This window comes from Monodon monoceros, unplaced genomic scaffold (genome assembly GCF_005190385.1).
Source record: "Monodon monoceros isolate NGI ecotype Baffin Bay Population unplaced genomic scaffold, NGI_Narwhal_1 Super_Scaffold_4, whole genome shotgun sequence".
Classification (NCBI taxonomy): Eukaryota; Metazoa; Chordata; class Mammalia; order Artiodactyla; family Monodontidae; genus Monodon; species Monodon monoceros.
In genome coordinates this window covers 69,600,249-69,619,060 of record NW_021703781.1, presented here as the reverse complement: position 1 = coordinate 69,619,060, position 18,812 = coordinate 69,600,249, and the positions used below count along the sequence as shown (strand labels likewise).

The window sequence follows — 18,812 nt, the reverse complement described above, 5'->3', positions numbered from 1 at the left end:
ACTGTCTCCATAGTTTTTGCCTTTTCCAGAATGTCTTATAGTTGGAATCATACAGTCTGTAGCCTTTTCAGGTTGGCTTCTTTCACTAAGTAATATGCATTTAAGGTTCCTCCATGTCTTTTCATGGTTTGAGAGTTCATTCTTTTTTTAAGCACTGGATAATATTCCATTGTCTGGATGTACTAGTTTATCCATTTACCTGCTGAAGGACATCTTGGGTGCTTGCAAGTTTGGGCAGTTATGAATAAAGCTTCTATAAACATTTGTGTGTAGGTTTTTGTGTGGACACACATTTCAACTCCTTTGGGTAAATACCATGGAGTGCAATGGCTGGGTAAATACCATGGAGTGCAATGGCTGGATCTTATGGTACAAGTTCCTGTTGCTCCATATCTTTGTCAGCATTAGGTGGTGTCAGTGTTGCGGATTTTGGCCATGGCAGTAGGTGTGTGGTGGTATCTCATTTTAATTTGCTTTTCCTGGATATCATATGATGTGGAACACCTTTTTATGCCTATTGCCATCTGTGTATCTTTGTATCTGTTGGGATCTTTGGCCCATTTTTAAATTGGATTTTTTTTTCTTACTGTTTACTTTTAAGAGTTCTTTGTATATTTTGGGTAACAGTCCTTTATCAGATATGTCTTTTTCATATATCTTCTCCCAGTCTTTTCATTCTATTTAACAGTGTTTTTCGCACAGCAGAAATTTTTAATTTTAATGAAGTCCAGCTTATAAATTCTTTGTTTCATGGATCCTGCCTTTGGTGTTGTATCTAAAAAATTATTACCATACCCAAGATCATCTACATTTTCTCTGTGTTATCTTCTAGGAGTTTTATAGTTTTGTGCTTTACATTTGGGTCTGTGATCTGAGTTGATTTTTATGTAAGGTCTGTATTTAGGTTCATATATCTGAAATTGGAATAGCACTTCGTCATACAAAACATTCCATTTTAACTCTCTTTTAATCCTAATTCTTTGAAATAGGTGGTGAAATGTCTATTTCTTGATTAAAAATAAAATATGAAATTTAGAGCACTTTAATAGGTTGTATCTGGGTACTGGGTGGTGGGCAGTAGGTTTGGAAAGATAAGTATAGTCAAGCCCAATAGGCTTTGAAAGCCAGGCCAAGAAATTTTGTTATTGTTCCAGAGGAAGGTGGAGGCCAGAAGTTTTTTATTTTTGCAGTACACGGGCCTCTCACTGTTGTGGCCTCTCCTGTTGCGGAGCACAGGCTCCGGACGCGCAGGCTCAGCGGCCATGGCTCACGGGCCCAGCCGCTCCGTGGCATGTGGGATCCTCCCGGACCGGGGCACGAACCCGTGTCCCCTGCATCAGCAGGCGGACTCTCAACCACTGCGCCACCAGGGAAGCCCCAGAAGTTTTTTGACAGAAGAATAATGAGGTTAGACTTTAGCTTTAGAATGTCCTACCCAGCCATGTTGCATAGGCTGGATGGGACAAAGGAGGAGTGACAGAGACTGAGAGGAGGCTATTACAGCAGTCCGGGCTGTTATAGTCTAGGTGGTCATGTGGTCTTGTGAGCAGAAAGGTAGCTGTGAAAGTGAGTAGTGAGGAAACAATGAGAGATCCATGTCCAGAAGCTGAATGGGGAGAATTTGGCAGCTTATTGTTGAGGCATACAAGCTGGAGGCTGGAGTCAGGGGTGCCTCTGAGGCTTCACCTTTGGTGATCAGGAGACTGGTTGTACCAGAAGGAAGAAACAGACAGAACTGATAGAAAAGTCAAGATGATGATTGGTTTAGGAGAACTTTGAGACAAGTTAAGTGCAGGTAAGATATCCAGTCTGAGACTTTAAACAGACATTTGTAAAGGCGGTATTGCAAAGGATAAAGTGATTGTGGTTGAAGATCAAAGATTTAGCAATCATCCGTCCATATAATGGTGGCAGTTGAAGTAGTGATTTCCAAGGTAGAGTGGAAAAAGAGGTTTGAAAACAGAACGTTAAGAAATAGCTAGTGTTGGGGCTTCCCGGGTGGCGCGGTGGTTGAGAGTCCGCCTGCCGATGCAGGGGACATGGGTTCATGCCCCAGTCCGGGAAGATCCCACATGCCGCGGAGTGGCTGGGCCCGTGAGCCGTGGCCGCTGAGCCTGCGCGTCCGGAGCCTGTGCTCCTCAACGGGAGAGGCCACAACAGTGAGAGGCCCGCATACCGCAAAAAAAAAAAAAAAAAAAAAAAGGTTAAAAAACAAAGAAATCGCTAGTGTTTCCCACCTAGGGTGAAACGGGGAAGAAGATAGGTAATCAGAAACATAGGAGAAAATTTAGGCCACCACTTATCACAGAGGGGGAGAGCCTCAGAAAGAACAGTCATCAGAGGGAGCTGAGAGGTTAAAGAGAATGAGGCTGTTACCTTAAGTAAAAATCGTTTGTTGGCCGTGAGTATCGGTTGTGGGGGGATGTGTTTCAGGTTATAAAAGGTGAGGCAGTGAAGTAACGAAGACAGCAGGAGTTACTTGTGAGGGACCTGGGAGGGATTAGAGATTGGCAAAATAAAAGTGGTGGAACATCTGAGGGGTAATGGACTATAAGTATGCTCTGGTGAGACGGGTGAGGAAATACAAACAGGTTAGGAAACAATTGGGATGACAGTGGGGGTCCACAGAGCAGGTCTGATGGGGTGACGGAGTGGGAGAATCGGAAGGTGAGATGGATCAGATGGAATTTCAGTTGGATGAGATCCTTCTGTGAGTGATCGCATCCCACCTTATTGATTACTGTTCCTCAGTTGAGAGAAACTCCGTTTGTGAAAATGTGTTATAAATTGTAAGGCAGTGTATAAATGTGCAGTGGTACTATTCAAATCCCAGTCACTTCAGTTATACCATTTCAAAAGTGCAGTTTTTCTTTGGCTTCCTTTCTTTCTCTCCTATTTTAAATTATTAAGTGAATAGTTTTTGGCATTTATTATATATTCTTGTATCAGTTAAAGTCCTAGCAGGAAACAAATGACACACTCAAAACGAGTAATTGAAGAAAGTTTAGTGAAGATATCATTTATAGAGGGGTGGCTAGGGTTAGGACACCAAGGAAGGGATAGTAGAGCACTAGGGACCAGCAGTATCTGGAAGGGACTGCCATGCTTAGGTGTGAAGGAACAGCTGTGGCTGTCTGTACAGAAGCTACTGGTAAAGCTGCAGTGCAGCAGGGGGACTGAAGAGGTTGGTAGGATGGGGCTGGAATAAATACCCTGTCTCCCCTTCTTTCTGTCCTCCAGTCTCTTGTAGGTGCCTCCCAGTGGCAGAGCACAACTGGAAGCCAATGGGCAAGGGGACCCAGGCGATACCCTTGCCAGAGATCAGCCTTCTGGGGTGCAGGGAGGGGCAGAATGGAGCAGGAGAGGCAAACAGGAAAAAATTCAATACCTGTTGCTTTTCAGCCTTCGTTCTGTCTCTTTAAGATTGTCTAAGTCTTGCACTTTTCTTAGTCGTTCTGACTGGAAGAATCCTCAGGAAGTTGTGTTGGCCTGCTTGAAACCAGGTGTCTCTGAGCTCATGGTTAAAGTCCAGTAATACCAGTCGTTGCTAGGCCGGTGTCATTACTCTCTGCCCTTGCTTCGCTGTAAATGGTGTATTTTTCTTTTCTTCTTTTCAGACTCATTAAAGGTTTTGTATTATGTTATAGTTCTCAGTTTACGCCCCTCCCCCTCAACTACATTTGTCACCAAAGTGAAACTCCAGGTCTCCAGAGCCCACTCTGCCAGCTAAACAAGATCAGTAGGATACTCTCCTTTGAAAAGAATTCATGTCCGAAGTTCTTCTGTGATAAAGTTATACTTATTTCCTATACACCATAGGAAATTGAATGGTGTTTAAGAACGTTACTCCTCCACTCTGCTTTCCTCTCTTTGCCCCACCTCCCAGACAAGCAGGACACCTCCTGAGTTTTGCAAATAACTTGAATTGACTTATTAAATACAAAATGAGTCAAGTTGTAGGCCAAAGTGGACTTAGCTTTATAATTCCAGCAGTAACAGGGCTTGGAAAGAGGTATCATGGAAGATGTAATAATAGTTGTTTTTAAATGCCTTGGAAAGAACTTCAGGTGTTGTTACGTGACTTCTCCTTGAAAGATTTAAAACCCTAGAGCCAGGAATTTACACAGTTTGCCTTGTCTTATACTGACAAGGCAGCTAGTTAATCAGTTTTAATAGATCTTTGTTCTTCTGTGGGCTTTTTTTTTTTGTTATGACAGACTTTTTCACTGTTAATAGTCTCTTCCCTTTCTTAGATATTCTTGCTCCAAAAGAGAGCAAAAAGAGTTTTAAAAAGAGAAAAGGAAGGACATAGAAGAAAACTCTGATCACTGACAAATGCTTTAGTGGTTTCTGTAGTGGTCAGTTTTATCACTTTATAAATGTTGCTTTGCTTTTCTGGCTTATCTGTGGAAGACTAGTCCATAGCAGAAATTGAAGGACAGTTTCAAGTTTCACCAATTTACTTACTCAGTATTTATCCTAACTTCAAAGTAAATTAATGTGACGTTATTGAAGAGATACTAATGATGCCTTGAAATACATTTGAGTACTGTTAATTTTAAAATTTCGAGTTTACCAGGAAAAATTCTTTAAAATTTGGAAATATCACAAGGTAAAAAATAAGCTTTTATTAAACCTAAAGACTTCAGAATGTTAAGGTAAAGCATTTTATTAAATTATTTTTTAAAATATGAATTTAAAAATATTTTTATCAGTCTCAAAGTTACTTCAGAACCCCCTGCTGCCACCAAACGCTTTCAGTTCTGATTTTTCAAAGATTAATTTTTTTGAATTCTGAAGTTTAAATTTGTGTAGACTTTTTCAGTGTGAGCATGTCTAAGTTTATTTTTATACATGATTAAAAACACCATTTTCCTTACCCTGTCAACAACTCAGTTGAGCAGACTACGTTATTCAGGATCTTGTCTGACATGAGGAAGCAGTCCAAAAAGAAGGATAGCACAGATTGGTGCCACACTTCGATAGAGACATTTTTCCCCAAGCTAATTCATCCAGTTCAGTTAACTTTTTTTTTCCCACTTAAGGACAGATCAAAAAAAGCAGCTGTGAATGACTGAGTTGGTCATGTATTTGACACGTCAGTTTGTGAATATAAAGCCGAACACAGGGGCGGGGTCCTGCCTTTAGATTCCAGACAATGGCCAGTACCAGAGCCCTGGCCTCAGATCGCTCCACTGGGCTGCTGGAGAGTGTGGGCGAGCTTAGGTTACACTCAGGTACAATGGCAAAGAGCTGGGGCTCGCTGTGCTCCATACCTCTTTCCCTTACAGTTGTGACCATTCTTGAGAATTCTCAGACACTTGGCAGGTTGTCACTGAGTTTCACTTTAGCCCCATAGGCTGAAGATGTTGGATAGTACATATGGTTAGGTTCGTGATTTTGATAAAATTTTTGTCCTAAATGTCTGTTCCTTCAAAACTCTTATTACGATTAATATAATACCAGCATTTCTATTTCTCAGTTCAATAATTTCTTCCTGAGACATATAATGAAATTTGTACAGTCATAATACTGTTTATTCTTCAAGGATGTGATAGGATAGATATGAAACATCTAACTAACATTTATGAAAGATTAAATTTGTCAAAAATGGCCTGTTGCTCTATGGATCAGCTCTAAGAGCCTCATCGTCTGCATGACAACCCTTCAGGGGCTCCTTCCCATCCCGCTGCCTGTGTGCCAGTCTGCTCCGTGTCCTGCAGTGGCACCGCTGTCTGGCAGCCCCAGACAGCATGTGTCTTCAGAGTCCTCTTTCTCTGGCCTGCCGAACCTAACCGTCATGTAATTTTAAGTTCTACTTTTTCCTTGACTTAGTAGACCTTCCTTGACTAATGCTGCGATAGAACGTTTCCTTCCTCTGGGTGGTCTAAGAATTTAACTCTCAGGGGTGCTCTCCCCCTACAAGGGCATCTCTCCTGTGTGCTTACTCAAAACACCTGATTAATCCACGCGTCCTGTGTGTTCAGGGCTTCAGCAGTGCGGACTGTGCTCACTAGGTAGATCTATGAGCAGAAAACAGGGCTAGGACTGTGTCACCTCCAACACTCATCCACTGGACAACCTCACACAAGCTACCTAACCTCTCTGTGATTCATTTCCTTCTTTTGAAAATGAAGATCATACCTACCTTAAGGGTTATGAAGATTAAATGAGTTAATTTTGGTAAAGTGCTTAGCACAGTATCTGGCACTTTCTAAGTGCTATGCAAATGTTTATTAAAATAATTTACTGAACATGTTCTGTCTGTTAACCACTGTGCTAAGTGTTTTACATGTGGTCAACTCATTTAATCTTCCCAGTAGTCTTACATGGTAGATCCTGTTACCATCCCCATTTTACAGAGGAAGGAACCCAGACACACTAAAAGGCAAGTAAGTAGAGGGCAGAACCAGGATTTGAGTTCACACCACGTGGTTCCAGGGCCCTCAAGCACTTCTCTGCCTGTAACCAGTACGGTGTGCCGTTACACTGAACGTAAATCAGTTTGTCTTCGAGAATGTCACAGTCGGATGGAGAGAGATGCAGCAGAATGCGTTTCTTGACCTATTAGAGAGCAACATGCTGTGAGATCACGGGGCAAGGAGAGATTAGTCCCACTGGTCCCTGATGTTGACCTCCTCGGACTGAAAATCAGGGAGGCTGAGAACTGTGCATGTTATCAGCCGTTCCCTCGGCACTCTAGGCCTAGGGGTACCACATGATAATGTATTTTGGGTTTGTATTTGTTTTCTTTTAAGCCACTTTTCTGTCAGGCTTTTGAGACTTTGCCGGTACAGTGACTCTAGTCTGGGACCATACAGAACACCATAAAGACGGTGAGGTACAGGGAATGAGAAAATGTGTCAGCCGAGTCGGCCTGTAAATGGTGCATCGTAGGTATTTAAAACATGTTTCAGTCTTCCCTACCATGTCACCCAGCTCTACTGAAATACCAGATTTATCCACAGGAGCTCTAGGTAGAAAAGGTCAGCAACCGGTTCTGGAAGCTAGTACTACAAGCCTTAGTCATAACAAATGAAACGTTGGATATGTGAGAAATTCTCTTGAGGTGGTTGTACATGCCTCCATGCCCTGTAGATTTACAGCTGGGGATATGTACTTGTAATAATAGATACTTTTCAGTGTCCAGACTTTTTGTGCATACAGTCAAAAGTTTTAAAAGTGAATTTCTTCAAAGGATTCCAGTTATTTGGCTGATAAAGCACAGATAACGAAAAAATATATTTTACAGTTAAGTCTTTTTTTTTTTTTTTTGGAATAAAAAGGTTCCTAGGACAGTAATGCTTTGTAGAGGTTCTAATGGCTAATACTCTTAAGTGCCGGGTATAAATTAAACTTGAATAGCAACGATGAAATATTTACTCACCAGATGGCTTTGAAGTTTAGCTTCTTTTTGGTTCCAGTCCCCTTCCTAATGGACATGTTTCAAAGAAGAAAACGATTATAGCATTCAGCTGTGATGTTTTCGTCCTCTGTGCATGCAAGAAATCCATTTTGTTTTGGTCCATTTGGGTATTTAAATTTTGAAGACCAGCTACTTAGAAATTCATTAATGACAGAAATGGTTCACACAGCTCCGAATTCATTCTCCTTGATAGGATAACATTTAAAGGTTAATTTTTCTAATACCTATAGAAATAATTGTTTTAAAAGATTGCTTCAACTCTTTTAGTCTACAGTCTTCCCAACCTAAATTTATTTAAGTCTCTGTAGTTTTATATCAGAAGGCCTAAGGTAAGTGAGTGTGTGTATATAAAATGAATAATAACATTATAGAATTTAATTTTATAAAACATCTCACTAGGTAAAATCGCTTATATTTAAAGATGTTTAGAAAGTACACGTTAGAGGTACAGTTCTTCAGTTCTAATAATACTGAAGGGTTTTCCTTCAAAGTTTAAAATTTTAGCTGCTTTAGAATGTTTAGTAAATATTGTTTTTCTTTTACATCCTGGATTAAATTTCACTCACTCAGGTAATATAGGAGTTTAGAAATTGTTATTGCAATGTTGGTTAAAATGTCCTGTTTTTATGTTTCCTCCCACGTGTACTATGATACGCTTTTAACATTTATGTTTGTCTTTTATTGCTCAGTTTTCATATGAATCCGACAAGTAATGAAGACCTCAGGAAAATCCCGGTAAGTTGCAGAGGGGGTTAGAGAATTACCAAAAACCAAGCCACAAGCTGTCTTTCTGTCTGGGGCACATTTCTAAAAAGGCCTCCGTCTCCTTGAATCCCTCAGTTATCCACAGATTATAGCTTAGTATGATGATTTAGGGAGAAAGAAAAACAGCAAAATTCACACTTTATCTTTAATATACCATAGGGTGTGACTTCTGTATGATCTATGGAAGTGTACGCAAACATAGTTAAAATTGAAGCCAATTTAGAATATACAGGTTTTGTTTGCAGACTGTTTAAAAATCGATATGAAAGCTGTATGTCAGGTCAGCATTATAGCTGTGAAATAAGAACATGTGGAGAAAGCTGCCATTTTGTTACTGTTGTTGTAAATCAGGTTGAGGGGAGAATAAACCTGCTTGTGAACACTTAACAGTAGGAAGAGCTTCCTGGCCAGAGACCCATTTAACCAGGAGTGTGTGTGAAAGATCCTTTAGGACACTTACCTTCCAAGTCAGAACAAAACCAAATATATTAACAGGCTTCGTAGCGACCAGCCAAGTTAGCTCACATATTTTGCAAGGATTATTCAGATATCTTAACTTCATTTCATTGTTATTTGAAGTCCAGTTTTCGACCTCTGTTCCGAGGTCCAGTACATCTTCAGTCTATTCTAAATACTATACTAAGCCTAGAGAGAATAAGTTGCTTTACAAAAATATGGGCACATGTCTTGGTAGGAAACTAAATTCTCACTGAATAACAGAAATAAAGCCTTTATTCCAAGAGGCTGGTGGTTGCTGTTTGAACCGTCTGTCCTTAATGTGTGTGATCCAGATGTGTAATAAGAATTTTTCGAAGCAATAGCATATCACAATCTTCTATGGTGTGATAGGCTGAGAAGAAACCATGGTGTTGTGTAAACCATTCTAAATGCAGTCATTTGTCTTTAAAATGGTAGAAAACACTATAGAGGCAGAGGACTTTGTACTGTGTTTTTGCTGTTTTAATGTACATGATGTGTACGTTTTGATGTTTCATAAATACTCAAGTCTTTATATTATGGCAGACTGGCGAGAAACGTCAGAATATATGAAGTCAGCCTTTGATCAGATAGTAAAATGAATTCTATCAGGCGGTTACTTAATCTCAAACAAAATGCGACATCAAAAAATCGATTTAATGTGCAGCTATTGTTTATTAAGCAACCTTAATTACAATTTCTATGTGCTTGTAAATGTACTTTTCCAAATCTTGTAATTTATTGCTGTAAAAGCATCCTTAGAATTCTTTAAAGAAATAAAATGTGAAAATTGTTTTAGTTCAGGGATTTAAAGGTGATAAAAGAATCCTTGATGTGTGATTATTTTTCTCTGGAATACTAACTATTCTAAATGACAGCTAAAGGATTACTAGGTGTTGTTAATTTACTGCAAGATACAATTAAGAGGAGAAAGCTCATCCTCATACTGATCGTTATTGAAAAAAAGTATTTGAACAAGTTTTATGTTGAAGATTATAAGATGTTTGAAGTAATTTACCTTAAGTTCTTTAATAATAGCTGTCCACCAAGTTATATTTTTTTCCCCTTCTGGACATAGTATTTTGTAATTAAGTTTGTATGTCTTATATGCTAGTGCCAACACCTGTCTGTGAAAGCAGTGTTTAAACAGGAGCAGTAGCCAGTTGAAAGGGCAGTGTGAGCTCTTTAAGGCCTAATTAAGAACTGAAAGGGAGATGAAGGGAGTAGCACAAAAGATGTGAAAGTAGCTGAGATGATATTCCCAGAGCAAAGTTCCTCATTAGAACAATAATGAGATGATCAGAGAATGCCAAGGCTTCATCTTATCTCTCTCTCTCTCTCCTCTAGTTGCCTTGGATGTCAGTTAGTACCCCACCAATATTTGGTTACCAGGACAACCTTTCTTTAAATCTTCAGTTATTTTGAGTCTTGATAATTTGCTTTTGTTGAAATTTAAATATTGTAAAAAATATACATTTCCTAGTTTAAAAGGCTAGACTGTGAGCAAAGTAAAAATAGATCACTAGTAATTCTCAAAGTATTTTGCACAACTGTTATTTAAAATTCCAGTTAGACAACTTAATGTAATAATTCTGTTCACTCACCCAACTCTTATTTTCTTATATCTGCATATGGAAATTTTTAACAGAGTTTGGGTAGGAATGAAAAAGGATTGGTTATGAAACGGGAAGAGAGAAGAAAAATTTACATTAAATTTCAATATAGGAAGACATCTTAAAAACATATGTGCCATCTATATGGAGTGCTAGAGGAAAAACTGTTGAGTACTTAGGAGTCCCATGTTAGGTTATCTGAGCCTTTACCAGTTTGGAGATTTCTCAATTTTAGTTTTTCTAAGAATAGTATTAAAAGTATCTTTTGAAAAAATAATTCATTTTTACATTTGCCTGAGAGTTTTCCTCTTTAAGCAAAATAATTTTTGTAACCAGAAAATATTTTAATTTTCTACTGTATTTAGTTAATATTAATCTTTATTTTATTTGGAATTATATCAACAAACAGAAGGATAGATGTATTTATTGAGTATATTAGTCAATTTAAGAATCTTATGCCTAAAATTAGAAGGTTTACATGATTTTCAAATATGGGATAAAATGTGGAACTAAGCATAAAACTGTTTTTAATTATTTTATATTCTTTTCCAGAATATAGTTTATAGTACATGTGTTTCTAAGATGTTTTTTTGCATAAAAACTTGATGCAGAAATTTGGGGTAAATTTTTCACATAAAAGGATAAATGGAAAATTTATTGAAAAGGTCAGAACTGTATTTCCAAGAAATCTGTTTATCCATAAGTATTAGATGGTTGTGAGGGGGAAAAATAAGCCAAATAATGGATTTGTATATTCTAGATTATGGCTTATATCTGAACAATATTGTGGGATAATATTTGATTATTTTGAGAGATTAAATTTTAGATTGATTTGTATCATGGCATTAATTTAAACTCCTTATGTCAAAATAAGAATTTTTTGACATGTCTTTCATCCTCATTGTCTGTAGAGAAATGTTAAAAAATTATTTTAACTACATTCTCTGGTAGCACTGGTATAGTGTTAAATGTAACAATATAAATGATTTTCTAACTGCATATTATCACTTAATTAGTTTGGAGAAATCAGTTCATATATGTATAATTTGATTAAGAGAGGCCCAGTCTGATGCTATTATTATGTTAAATTAAGAAAAAAGGTAAAACAATCAATTGGTAATGAATCCCATTTAGTTTAATTTCATTAATCCCTGCAGTTCTCACAAGAACTGCTATTTTTCAGTAAATATTGTATTAGAAAAATTAAATCACATTAGTTGGACATAATCACTTTTTTAGAATGCAGTTCTGAAAGACCTCTTTGCAGACCAGGAAATGTTAGAGTTGAAAGGGACCTTAGAGAACATCTCATTTATCAGAGAAGGAAAGTGAGACTTAGGTGGGTTTCAGTCTCAAATTTGTGCAGAATTACTTAGGTTAAAGTAAGAAACTTTAGCTTATTTTTAATTAATGTTTAAAATATACTTAGCTCTATGGTATGTCTTATCTTTTCTACAGAAACCTGCTGCGTATAATAAATGTCAATAGGAATGTGTTTAGGAAAATCTAAGTTTTGTATCTCTAGATGACTTATGACCAATTAAACTAGTAAATATGTGTGTATACTTATTCTAACAAAAAGTTAATTGATCTGAAAGAGAAGAGAATAAAAAGTAAACCAACACGTATCTCCAGAATTGTCCTTTAGTTGTCGTAAAACAATATTCTGGAATGTTTTGGGGGACAAAGGTAATCTAATTCATAAAGTTGTATCTATACCCAGTTTCTAATGGTAAAATGAGTCATTTTTAAACTTCCTTTTGGCATCCTCTCTATTCTGTTAATCTAGTAGAGGCTCCTCCTAACTTTTGTCTTTACTATTTAAATAGCTTTGTAACTAATTGCGGTCCCTCTAAATGATCTTACCCACTGCTGCCATTTTCCTAAAACTTAGCTTTAATCATCTTTCCTCTGTTTAGAAACCTTCAATGGGCTTTCTATTTCCCATAACACTAAGTGTGATAGCATCAGACATCCTTGATGGTCTGTTTGGAACCCACTGTTTCAGCCTCTCTCTCTGTGCCCTGTCCTGAACCTTATTTCCCAGCCGTGCTCCACTGATCACCTTTATTAGCCACTGTGCCTTGAACCTTGCTTCCTCCTTTGAACAAGCAGAGCCACTGCTTGAGATGCCCATTATGCATTTCTGCCTGGCAAAATCTTTGAAGGCCTAGTGCAAGCTATATCTTCTCTGCAAAACCTGAGAGATTCTATGGATTGGAGAAGTTTTCAGCCAGGAATATTATTTTGCCTTTATCCTAGAGAAGGGAGTGTGCTTGGGTAACACAAGCATCAAATTGCTATCTGTGCTCTAGCTTGTTTCTCTGGTGCAGCAAAGTCATGGGGCCTGGTGAGGAGGGGATAAAAAGTTACACTTTGGCTTTACTGATGAAAACTCCTGGATGCATAGCAAATTAAAATAGATCCTGAAATTGAATACAGACAAATTTAATTCTTATGACAAAAAAGGAAAAAAAAAGACCTTTCTACGTTCACCAGTCCTCGTTCTCCATCCTCCACTGAATAGATTAGATACTATTAGTCCTTAAGAGCAAGGCCAATTTCCTCAGTATTTTAGTTTATTTTCTTTAAAGCCAAATGGAAATGTTTGGAAAGAAAGTGATGAAAACCATTTTAAGTTGTTGAATGTAGTGATAGAACTATGTATAAGAAGGCATAAAGATTGCTACTTTATATTTTGGCATTATATTTTACATAATGAAACATCTAAATATTATGCACTTTAAATAGATGATGTTACAGTGCCTTTTTGATTAAATTTCTGAGAAATATTTTTCTTTTAATATTAGGATGCTTTGTAATAAAAATGAATTGAATCAATGCCTTTTTTTTGGTTTATGTTTGTACCTTTGTGTTAAGAGAATTTTCACCAATAGAATGAGGTTAAACAAAATAAAGTAAGTGAAATGGGAGAGAATGCAGATATACTAATCTTAAGTGTTAGCATGACTGTAGTTGAACTCTTGAGTTTCCTGACAACCAAGGCAAAAAGGGAAATAAAATAAATTGTATAGGTATTAGTACTAGGAGGAGAAAATAGACTAGTTACTCAGAGGAGAAAAGGTTCTATTTGCCTGTAAGTTAAAACAGTAGTTACTCCCATGGAGCTTCTTATAAAGGATGCTCATGGATTTAGTTCTGAATGCCATCAACATTTCATAGCAAACTGGAGAAGCAGAGTTGATATTGCTGTTTCTTGTAACCATCTTCAATAAAAAGGCAAAGGCATAACATTAAACTACAGTTCAGTGGAAGCAATTCCACGAGGACTAAACTAATATCCAAATGTATAGTTTTCAATAGCTTCTTATATTTCCTAAAGTTAATTCTTACAGATCTTTTGATTTTGTCTATTTTAATTATGTTTATTATTGAGCATTTAATCTCTTAACTTAATCTTAAATTACGTGGTCAGTTTCTTATATTTAAGAATTTAGGCTTGTAATCAAGGCTTTGGTGTATCTGCTTTAGTCCCTTCCTCAGAACTGGCTAGCCATTCTGTGAACTGTCACACTGGTTCTAGCCAAGGATAGAGAAGAGTTTGACGAGGGTTTGAAACAGTTGAACTTCAGAATAACTCATAATTTGCCCCTGATGTGCTGTCTATTAAAGTGACCGTCTTTATCCTACTCTAGGACAGCAACCCTTTTGATGCCACTGCAGGCTATCGTAGTCTCACCTACGAGGAGGTACTGCAGGAGCTGGTAAAACACAAAGAGCTCCTTAGGAGGAAAGACTCCCACATCCGGGAGCTGGAGGACTACATCGACAACCTCCTTGTAAGGGTGATGGAGGAGACGCCCAGTATTCTCAGAGTGCCGTACGAACCATCCAGGAAAGCTGGCAAGTTCTCCACTAGTTCATAAGCCAATGGTACTGCATTTATAATTGGGGAGAAAAGAAAGGAAGAAAGAGAGAGAAAAAATAGCAGAAAAGCTCGTTACTGAGAGAGACCACACTATCAGGTTTCATTCCATACTCTCCTTCATTGTGAAGAACTGTTTCACCTGTAAATATTAGCAGGGACTATCAAGAGTGACCTTTGAAGTGAGCTAAATAATTTAAACCTTTAAAGTGAAGATGGGCCAGATTCTCCTGAACAAGCAGTTCCTTAGGATTCACTTAGGTGCTGGTGCCGGCCCACTAATCTGCCATAGGCCTAGGAGTATCTTTGGAAGTACATGACTTATTCCTCAGGAACAGATTTCTCATCAAGCAGAATTGATACTGTGGTTGGTTTCTCAGAAGTCAATTTGTACAGATTTAGCTGCAGGAATACTGCTCATTATAAACACTACTAAAAAAAAAGTTCATATTTTATATACATATATATACATGAATAGTATGTTCATGTATCTTTGTATATAAAATACATGCATATACCTCATATATACATGTGTTTTTAGAACATTTAAAGACAACTGGTTGCCTCTAAAATTAGGATACCAATTAGGATTTCTTAATTTGAAAATATATGTGTGCTCTGTCAATGCAAAACAAATCGTCATTGCTACTATAATGGTTTGTTACACAGAAGCTGCTTCAAATCACTCTTGACTATGTGAAGCTTGGTTTCAAAATAAGCTGCTACTATATATTATTCCAGCATCAAATCTTTTCTCTTTTTCCAAAAGTAATGATCTAAAGCCCCTTTTTAAAGAACGATGTATTTTAGGAAACTTCATTAACCTTGCAACAGTATGAATTTCTTGAATTAATTTTTATCTTAATATTTGAGTTTTGTTTGAGCTATAAGCAGAAGATAAGCAAGTGTGACTTGTTGAGATTCTGAATGTCTTTAAAATATTCAGTACTAGCAAAGAAAATATTAGGAAGTTATATCTGAAGATAATTTGGAGGGTGGGGGGGAAGTAGGTGATCATTCTGATGCCTGATAACTGAAAGCAATGAACAAATTCTAGGAATGAAGAATTAGGCTCGGTTTCAAGTTACATAAATAATGGAACAGATGGTTGCATTTGGTTTCTGAACCAAAATAAGAGTTACTAAAGGAGGGCTGAGTTTTTAGAATAGATCTTTACTAGCACGACATGTTACACTATTCTACAGCCACCCTGTAAGAATAAATCAGTATTACAGAATTGTGTCAGCTTTGTTTTTAAGTCTGCTCCCCAAAAATGTTGACTGCTATCGTGAATTGTCTTTATATATTTGTACAGAATTAGTCTTTAAAGTGAAAATGATATAAAAATATTACTAGTCATCTGCGGACTTTTAACTTTAAAGGTCTGAAATACACACTGTGGGACTGAATCTGCGTCTTCTAAAGGCAGTTCACCTGTGTATGGAGACATACATTCCCCAATCTTTTACCAAATGCATTTCTGTCTAATATTTATCTCTACTAAGACTTCACTGAGAGTTAAATACAAAGCGCATATAATAGTTTTGCTCAGTTTAATATTTTGAATCAGATAATACTTGGCCAAGCTTATATTCACAAGCTAAAATCCCTTATTATTTGTATTTTTCTGAGTTTCTTGTTTTTCTATGAGAGCATAAATTTTGAAATTCTGAAAATTTTTCTGAAATACAAATAATTTTTAATAGGAGACAAGGAGAAATAGCTTTCACTGACTTTTTCCTCCACTTCTAAATTTCTGTAATAAACCTCACAATCTGGTATAGAATTTTATTTTCCCATTTGAGGTCTTGGTAGTTCTTTTTAACATGGTGCCATTTTTAGTTAACATTTATTAAATGTTGCACAATTCTTAGTATTTTTTCTGTTGTTAGTATAACTGAGGCTCTTCTTACACTTTTAAAAGTACTAAAATCCATGTGTTTGCAGTATTATGACATTATCTGCAGATATTTCAATATGCTTTGGCCAAATTTACTCTTCATAGAATGAACCACGATGCTAGTGTTGTACTGGGGATATGTTTTATGTAAATAGAGCTCATGAAAAAGTATGGTTAAGGGACTGCCATTCTTTTTATGAGGAAATTCATTTTTAAGGAGGATTCTTTGCCTGTATAAAAACTGTTAAGGATTAGACTTGTCCATACGTTAATGATTTGGTTATAACTGCGTCAATATTTTTATCTTTAATTCTGAGACAAGAATTGTATTGAAAACTGAATCTGCATTTATCACTGCCCGAAATGTTCTGTTCCGACGTTTATGAACTTTCTTTCACTCGTGACCTGGAATCAAACTGACTATATATATATATTCATAATCAATCGGTCAATATAAGGAACTAAAAGCAAAAAGTAAAAATGAGTTCCTAAGTAAACATAACAGTGTTTCCTGTGTTTGTGGGCAGAAGTGCAAATAGAGTAGTTTTAATTTTTAGCGTTGTAGAAAAAAAGATCACATTAGTTTATTTTTGCAAACTATAACTTTTAAGTATTCTAATGGTATATTTTGTTAGTAACTTAGACAAGGAAATAAAACATATGTACTCATTCAACAACGCACAGCACAATAGACTTATAGACAGAGTTTACTTTTGCTTTTATGCTTAAAAAAGGCATGTTCAAAAATATTTCCACCAATAAGAGGATTTTTTTAAATTGCAGAGTTTATAATAGTCTCAAACCTGTTTTAAGCTTAACATACTTCTGTTACATAATTAAAAATATTTCTGCTAATATTTTTTAAACAGTATAGTTTTACAACCAGCTCCCCTCCCAGTTCTAAAATTCAGCTTCAAAGTATTGAACATAACTGTCCTACCACTTAGGCTTCAAGTTCATTTATTAAATACCAGGGAATAAATCTTAGAATTGTATATAAAATGATGTGTCACCCGTTCATGAAAAATATTTAAGTATTGCTTTTTGCTGCTGTATTCTGCATTGAGCCTAGTTTTGCCATCCTCCCATGAATGTAGTATTATCCATAGATTATACATAACTACATCTGTTGCTTTTAGCAGTAAGTGAAGATTTCGTTGTAATTTTCCAGCTGTGAAAATGTTGCCTATATTTAAAAGGGTTTCGTGAATGGAAACCTAAGTAAAACTCAGCTCGCTAGTGACAGACTTGCTTTCCTCACATCCTTCACCAACTCCTCCGCCCTCACCCCCCACTGCCTACCACCCCCATAAGGGTGCTTATTCTTTAGCACGGAGAATCTCAAAAAAAAAAAAAAAAAAAAAGAATTGCTGTCTTTAATATATCTAGAAATTGTTATGCTAGAACTTTTTTTCCTCTTAGGTTTTTAGAAAAAGCAGCCTACCTTGGATTTGTAAAACAAGGTGAAACTTTCTGATGTCTGTGTGCTCATATGTCTTATAGATATGGTTGGTGTCACGTGTGTGTGTGTAAATGAAATATGAAGCATGCTCATTCCCTCGATCTCTTTGAAGTAAAAGGGAAAGGATCGCAGTGCTGCTGATTCATGATTGTACATGGAAGGGTCTGTCAGCACACACTGAAAGCCCCCGTTTTCACAGATTTGTAAGTTTAATAATCCAGATGCAATCATTGGAGGTATTTAATATGCAATAGGTAGCATCTTAACTAATTAATCTGCATAAGAAGTGTTTTCTGGTGTACTTAATAAGAAGTGTAGAAGCTCTTCAAGCATTAAATTGGAGTTGACATTTTATTTCATTTATTTTCCATGTCAAAAAATACACTCTTACAGTGGAATTGAAGTCTGTAACAAATGATACATTTGGACCTGTCAATCTTCGATCTTAGGGGTGGTTTGATTTTGAGGTACAAAAAAAAAATGCTGCAGATCTAGAAATGTATATATTTAGCAGGTATTTGAAAGATACAAGCATTATTTATAACTGAAGAGTATTAACACTTAGTAAAATGCTCTAGTAACTTGTATACATTTTTGCAGGTACAGACTCCAATGTATGTAAGCATTATGTAACATGACAGTTGTATAATTTATGTAATCTGATGCATGAATCAGAATTTTTACATATGATTATTGGTTTATTATAGTTGATTAAAATGTTTAATCTTAATTTGGTTGTCATAATTTCTTACCGCAGATAAAACAGCATGAGTATTCATTTGTACATGAGCCCTCCTTGTCTTTTAAAAGTACAGTAGGATGCCTCTTATTATTTGATGTCTGACAGCAGGTATTCTGTAAGACCTGCAGACTCACTTCACTATGAAAAGAGTTTTGAAAAGTAAGGTTTAGCGTGGACACTGTTTAGCAGCCCTTTGTGTATAAGATATCCCCTCACAGGGACAGAACTTACTGTTTGGTAGCAAATTACATCTGCGTATTTATACAGAGGCTAAGACCTATGCTGAGTGCTTTCTCTTTATGCGTTATTTCATTTATTCTTCACAACAGCCCTCTACGGTAAGGACTGTACAAGCTTTCAGAGGAAATTGAAGACAGCTAACAAAACAGCTATTTGTGGAACTCGAGTAGAGTAGAGTTGGCAAAGCCACGGCATTTCTCACTAGTTTTTAGCGTCCAGCTCATGGCAGAGACCACTAATTCATGCCCACTTCCAGCCCCCTCAGCCTGCAGTCCAGGTATATGCCTGTCCATCCCAGATG

General features: G+C 36.8%; 1 protein-coding gene across 1 annotated transcript in view; it reads left to right on the top strand.

Annotated features, from left to right (window-relative positions):
- The window catches only part of RAB11FIP2 (RAB11 family interacting protein 2), a 40,228-nt gene extending 22,797 nt beyond the window's left edge, over positions 1–17,431 (top strand). Inside the window, exons 4-5 of the mRNA XM_029245568.1 lie at positions 8,116–8,161; positions 13,938–17,431. Of these exons, the coding sequence (XP_029101401.1) occupies positions 8,116–8,161; positions 13,938–14,168 (277 nt within the window). The 3' untranslated portion in view covers positions 14,169–17,431. The remainder of the gene's footprint in view (positions 1–8,115; positions 8,162–13,937) is intronic.
- The last annotated feature ends 1,381 nt before the right edge of the window (positions 17,432–18,812 follow it).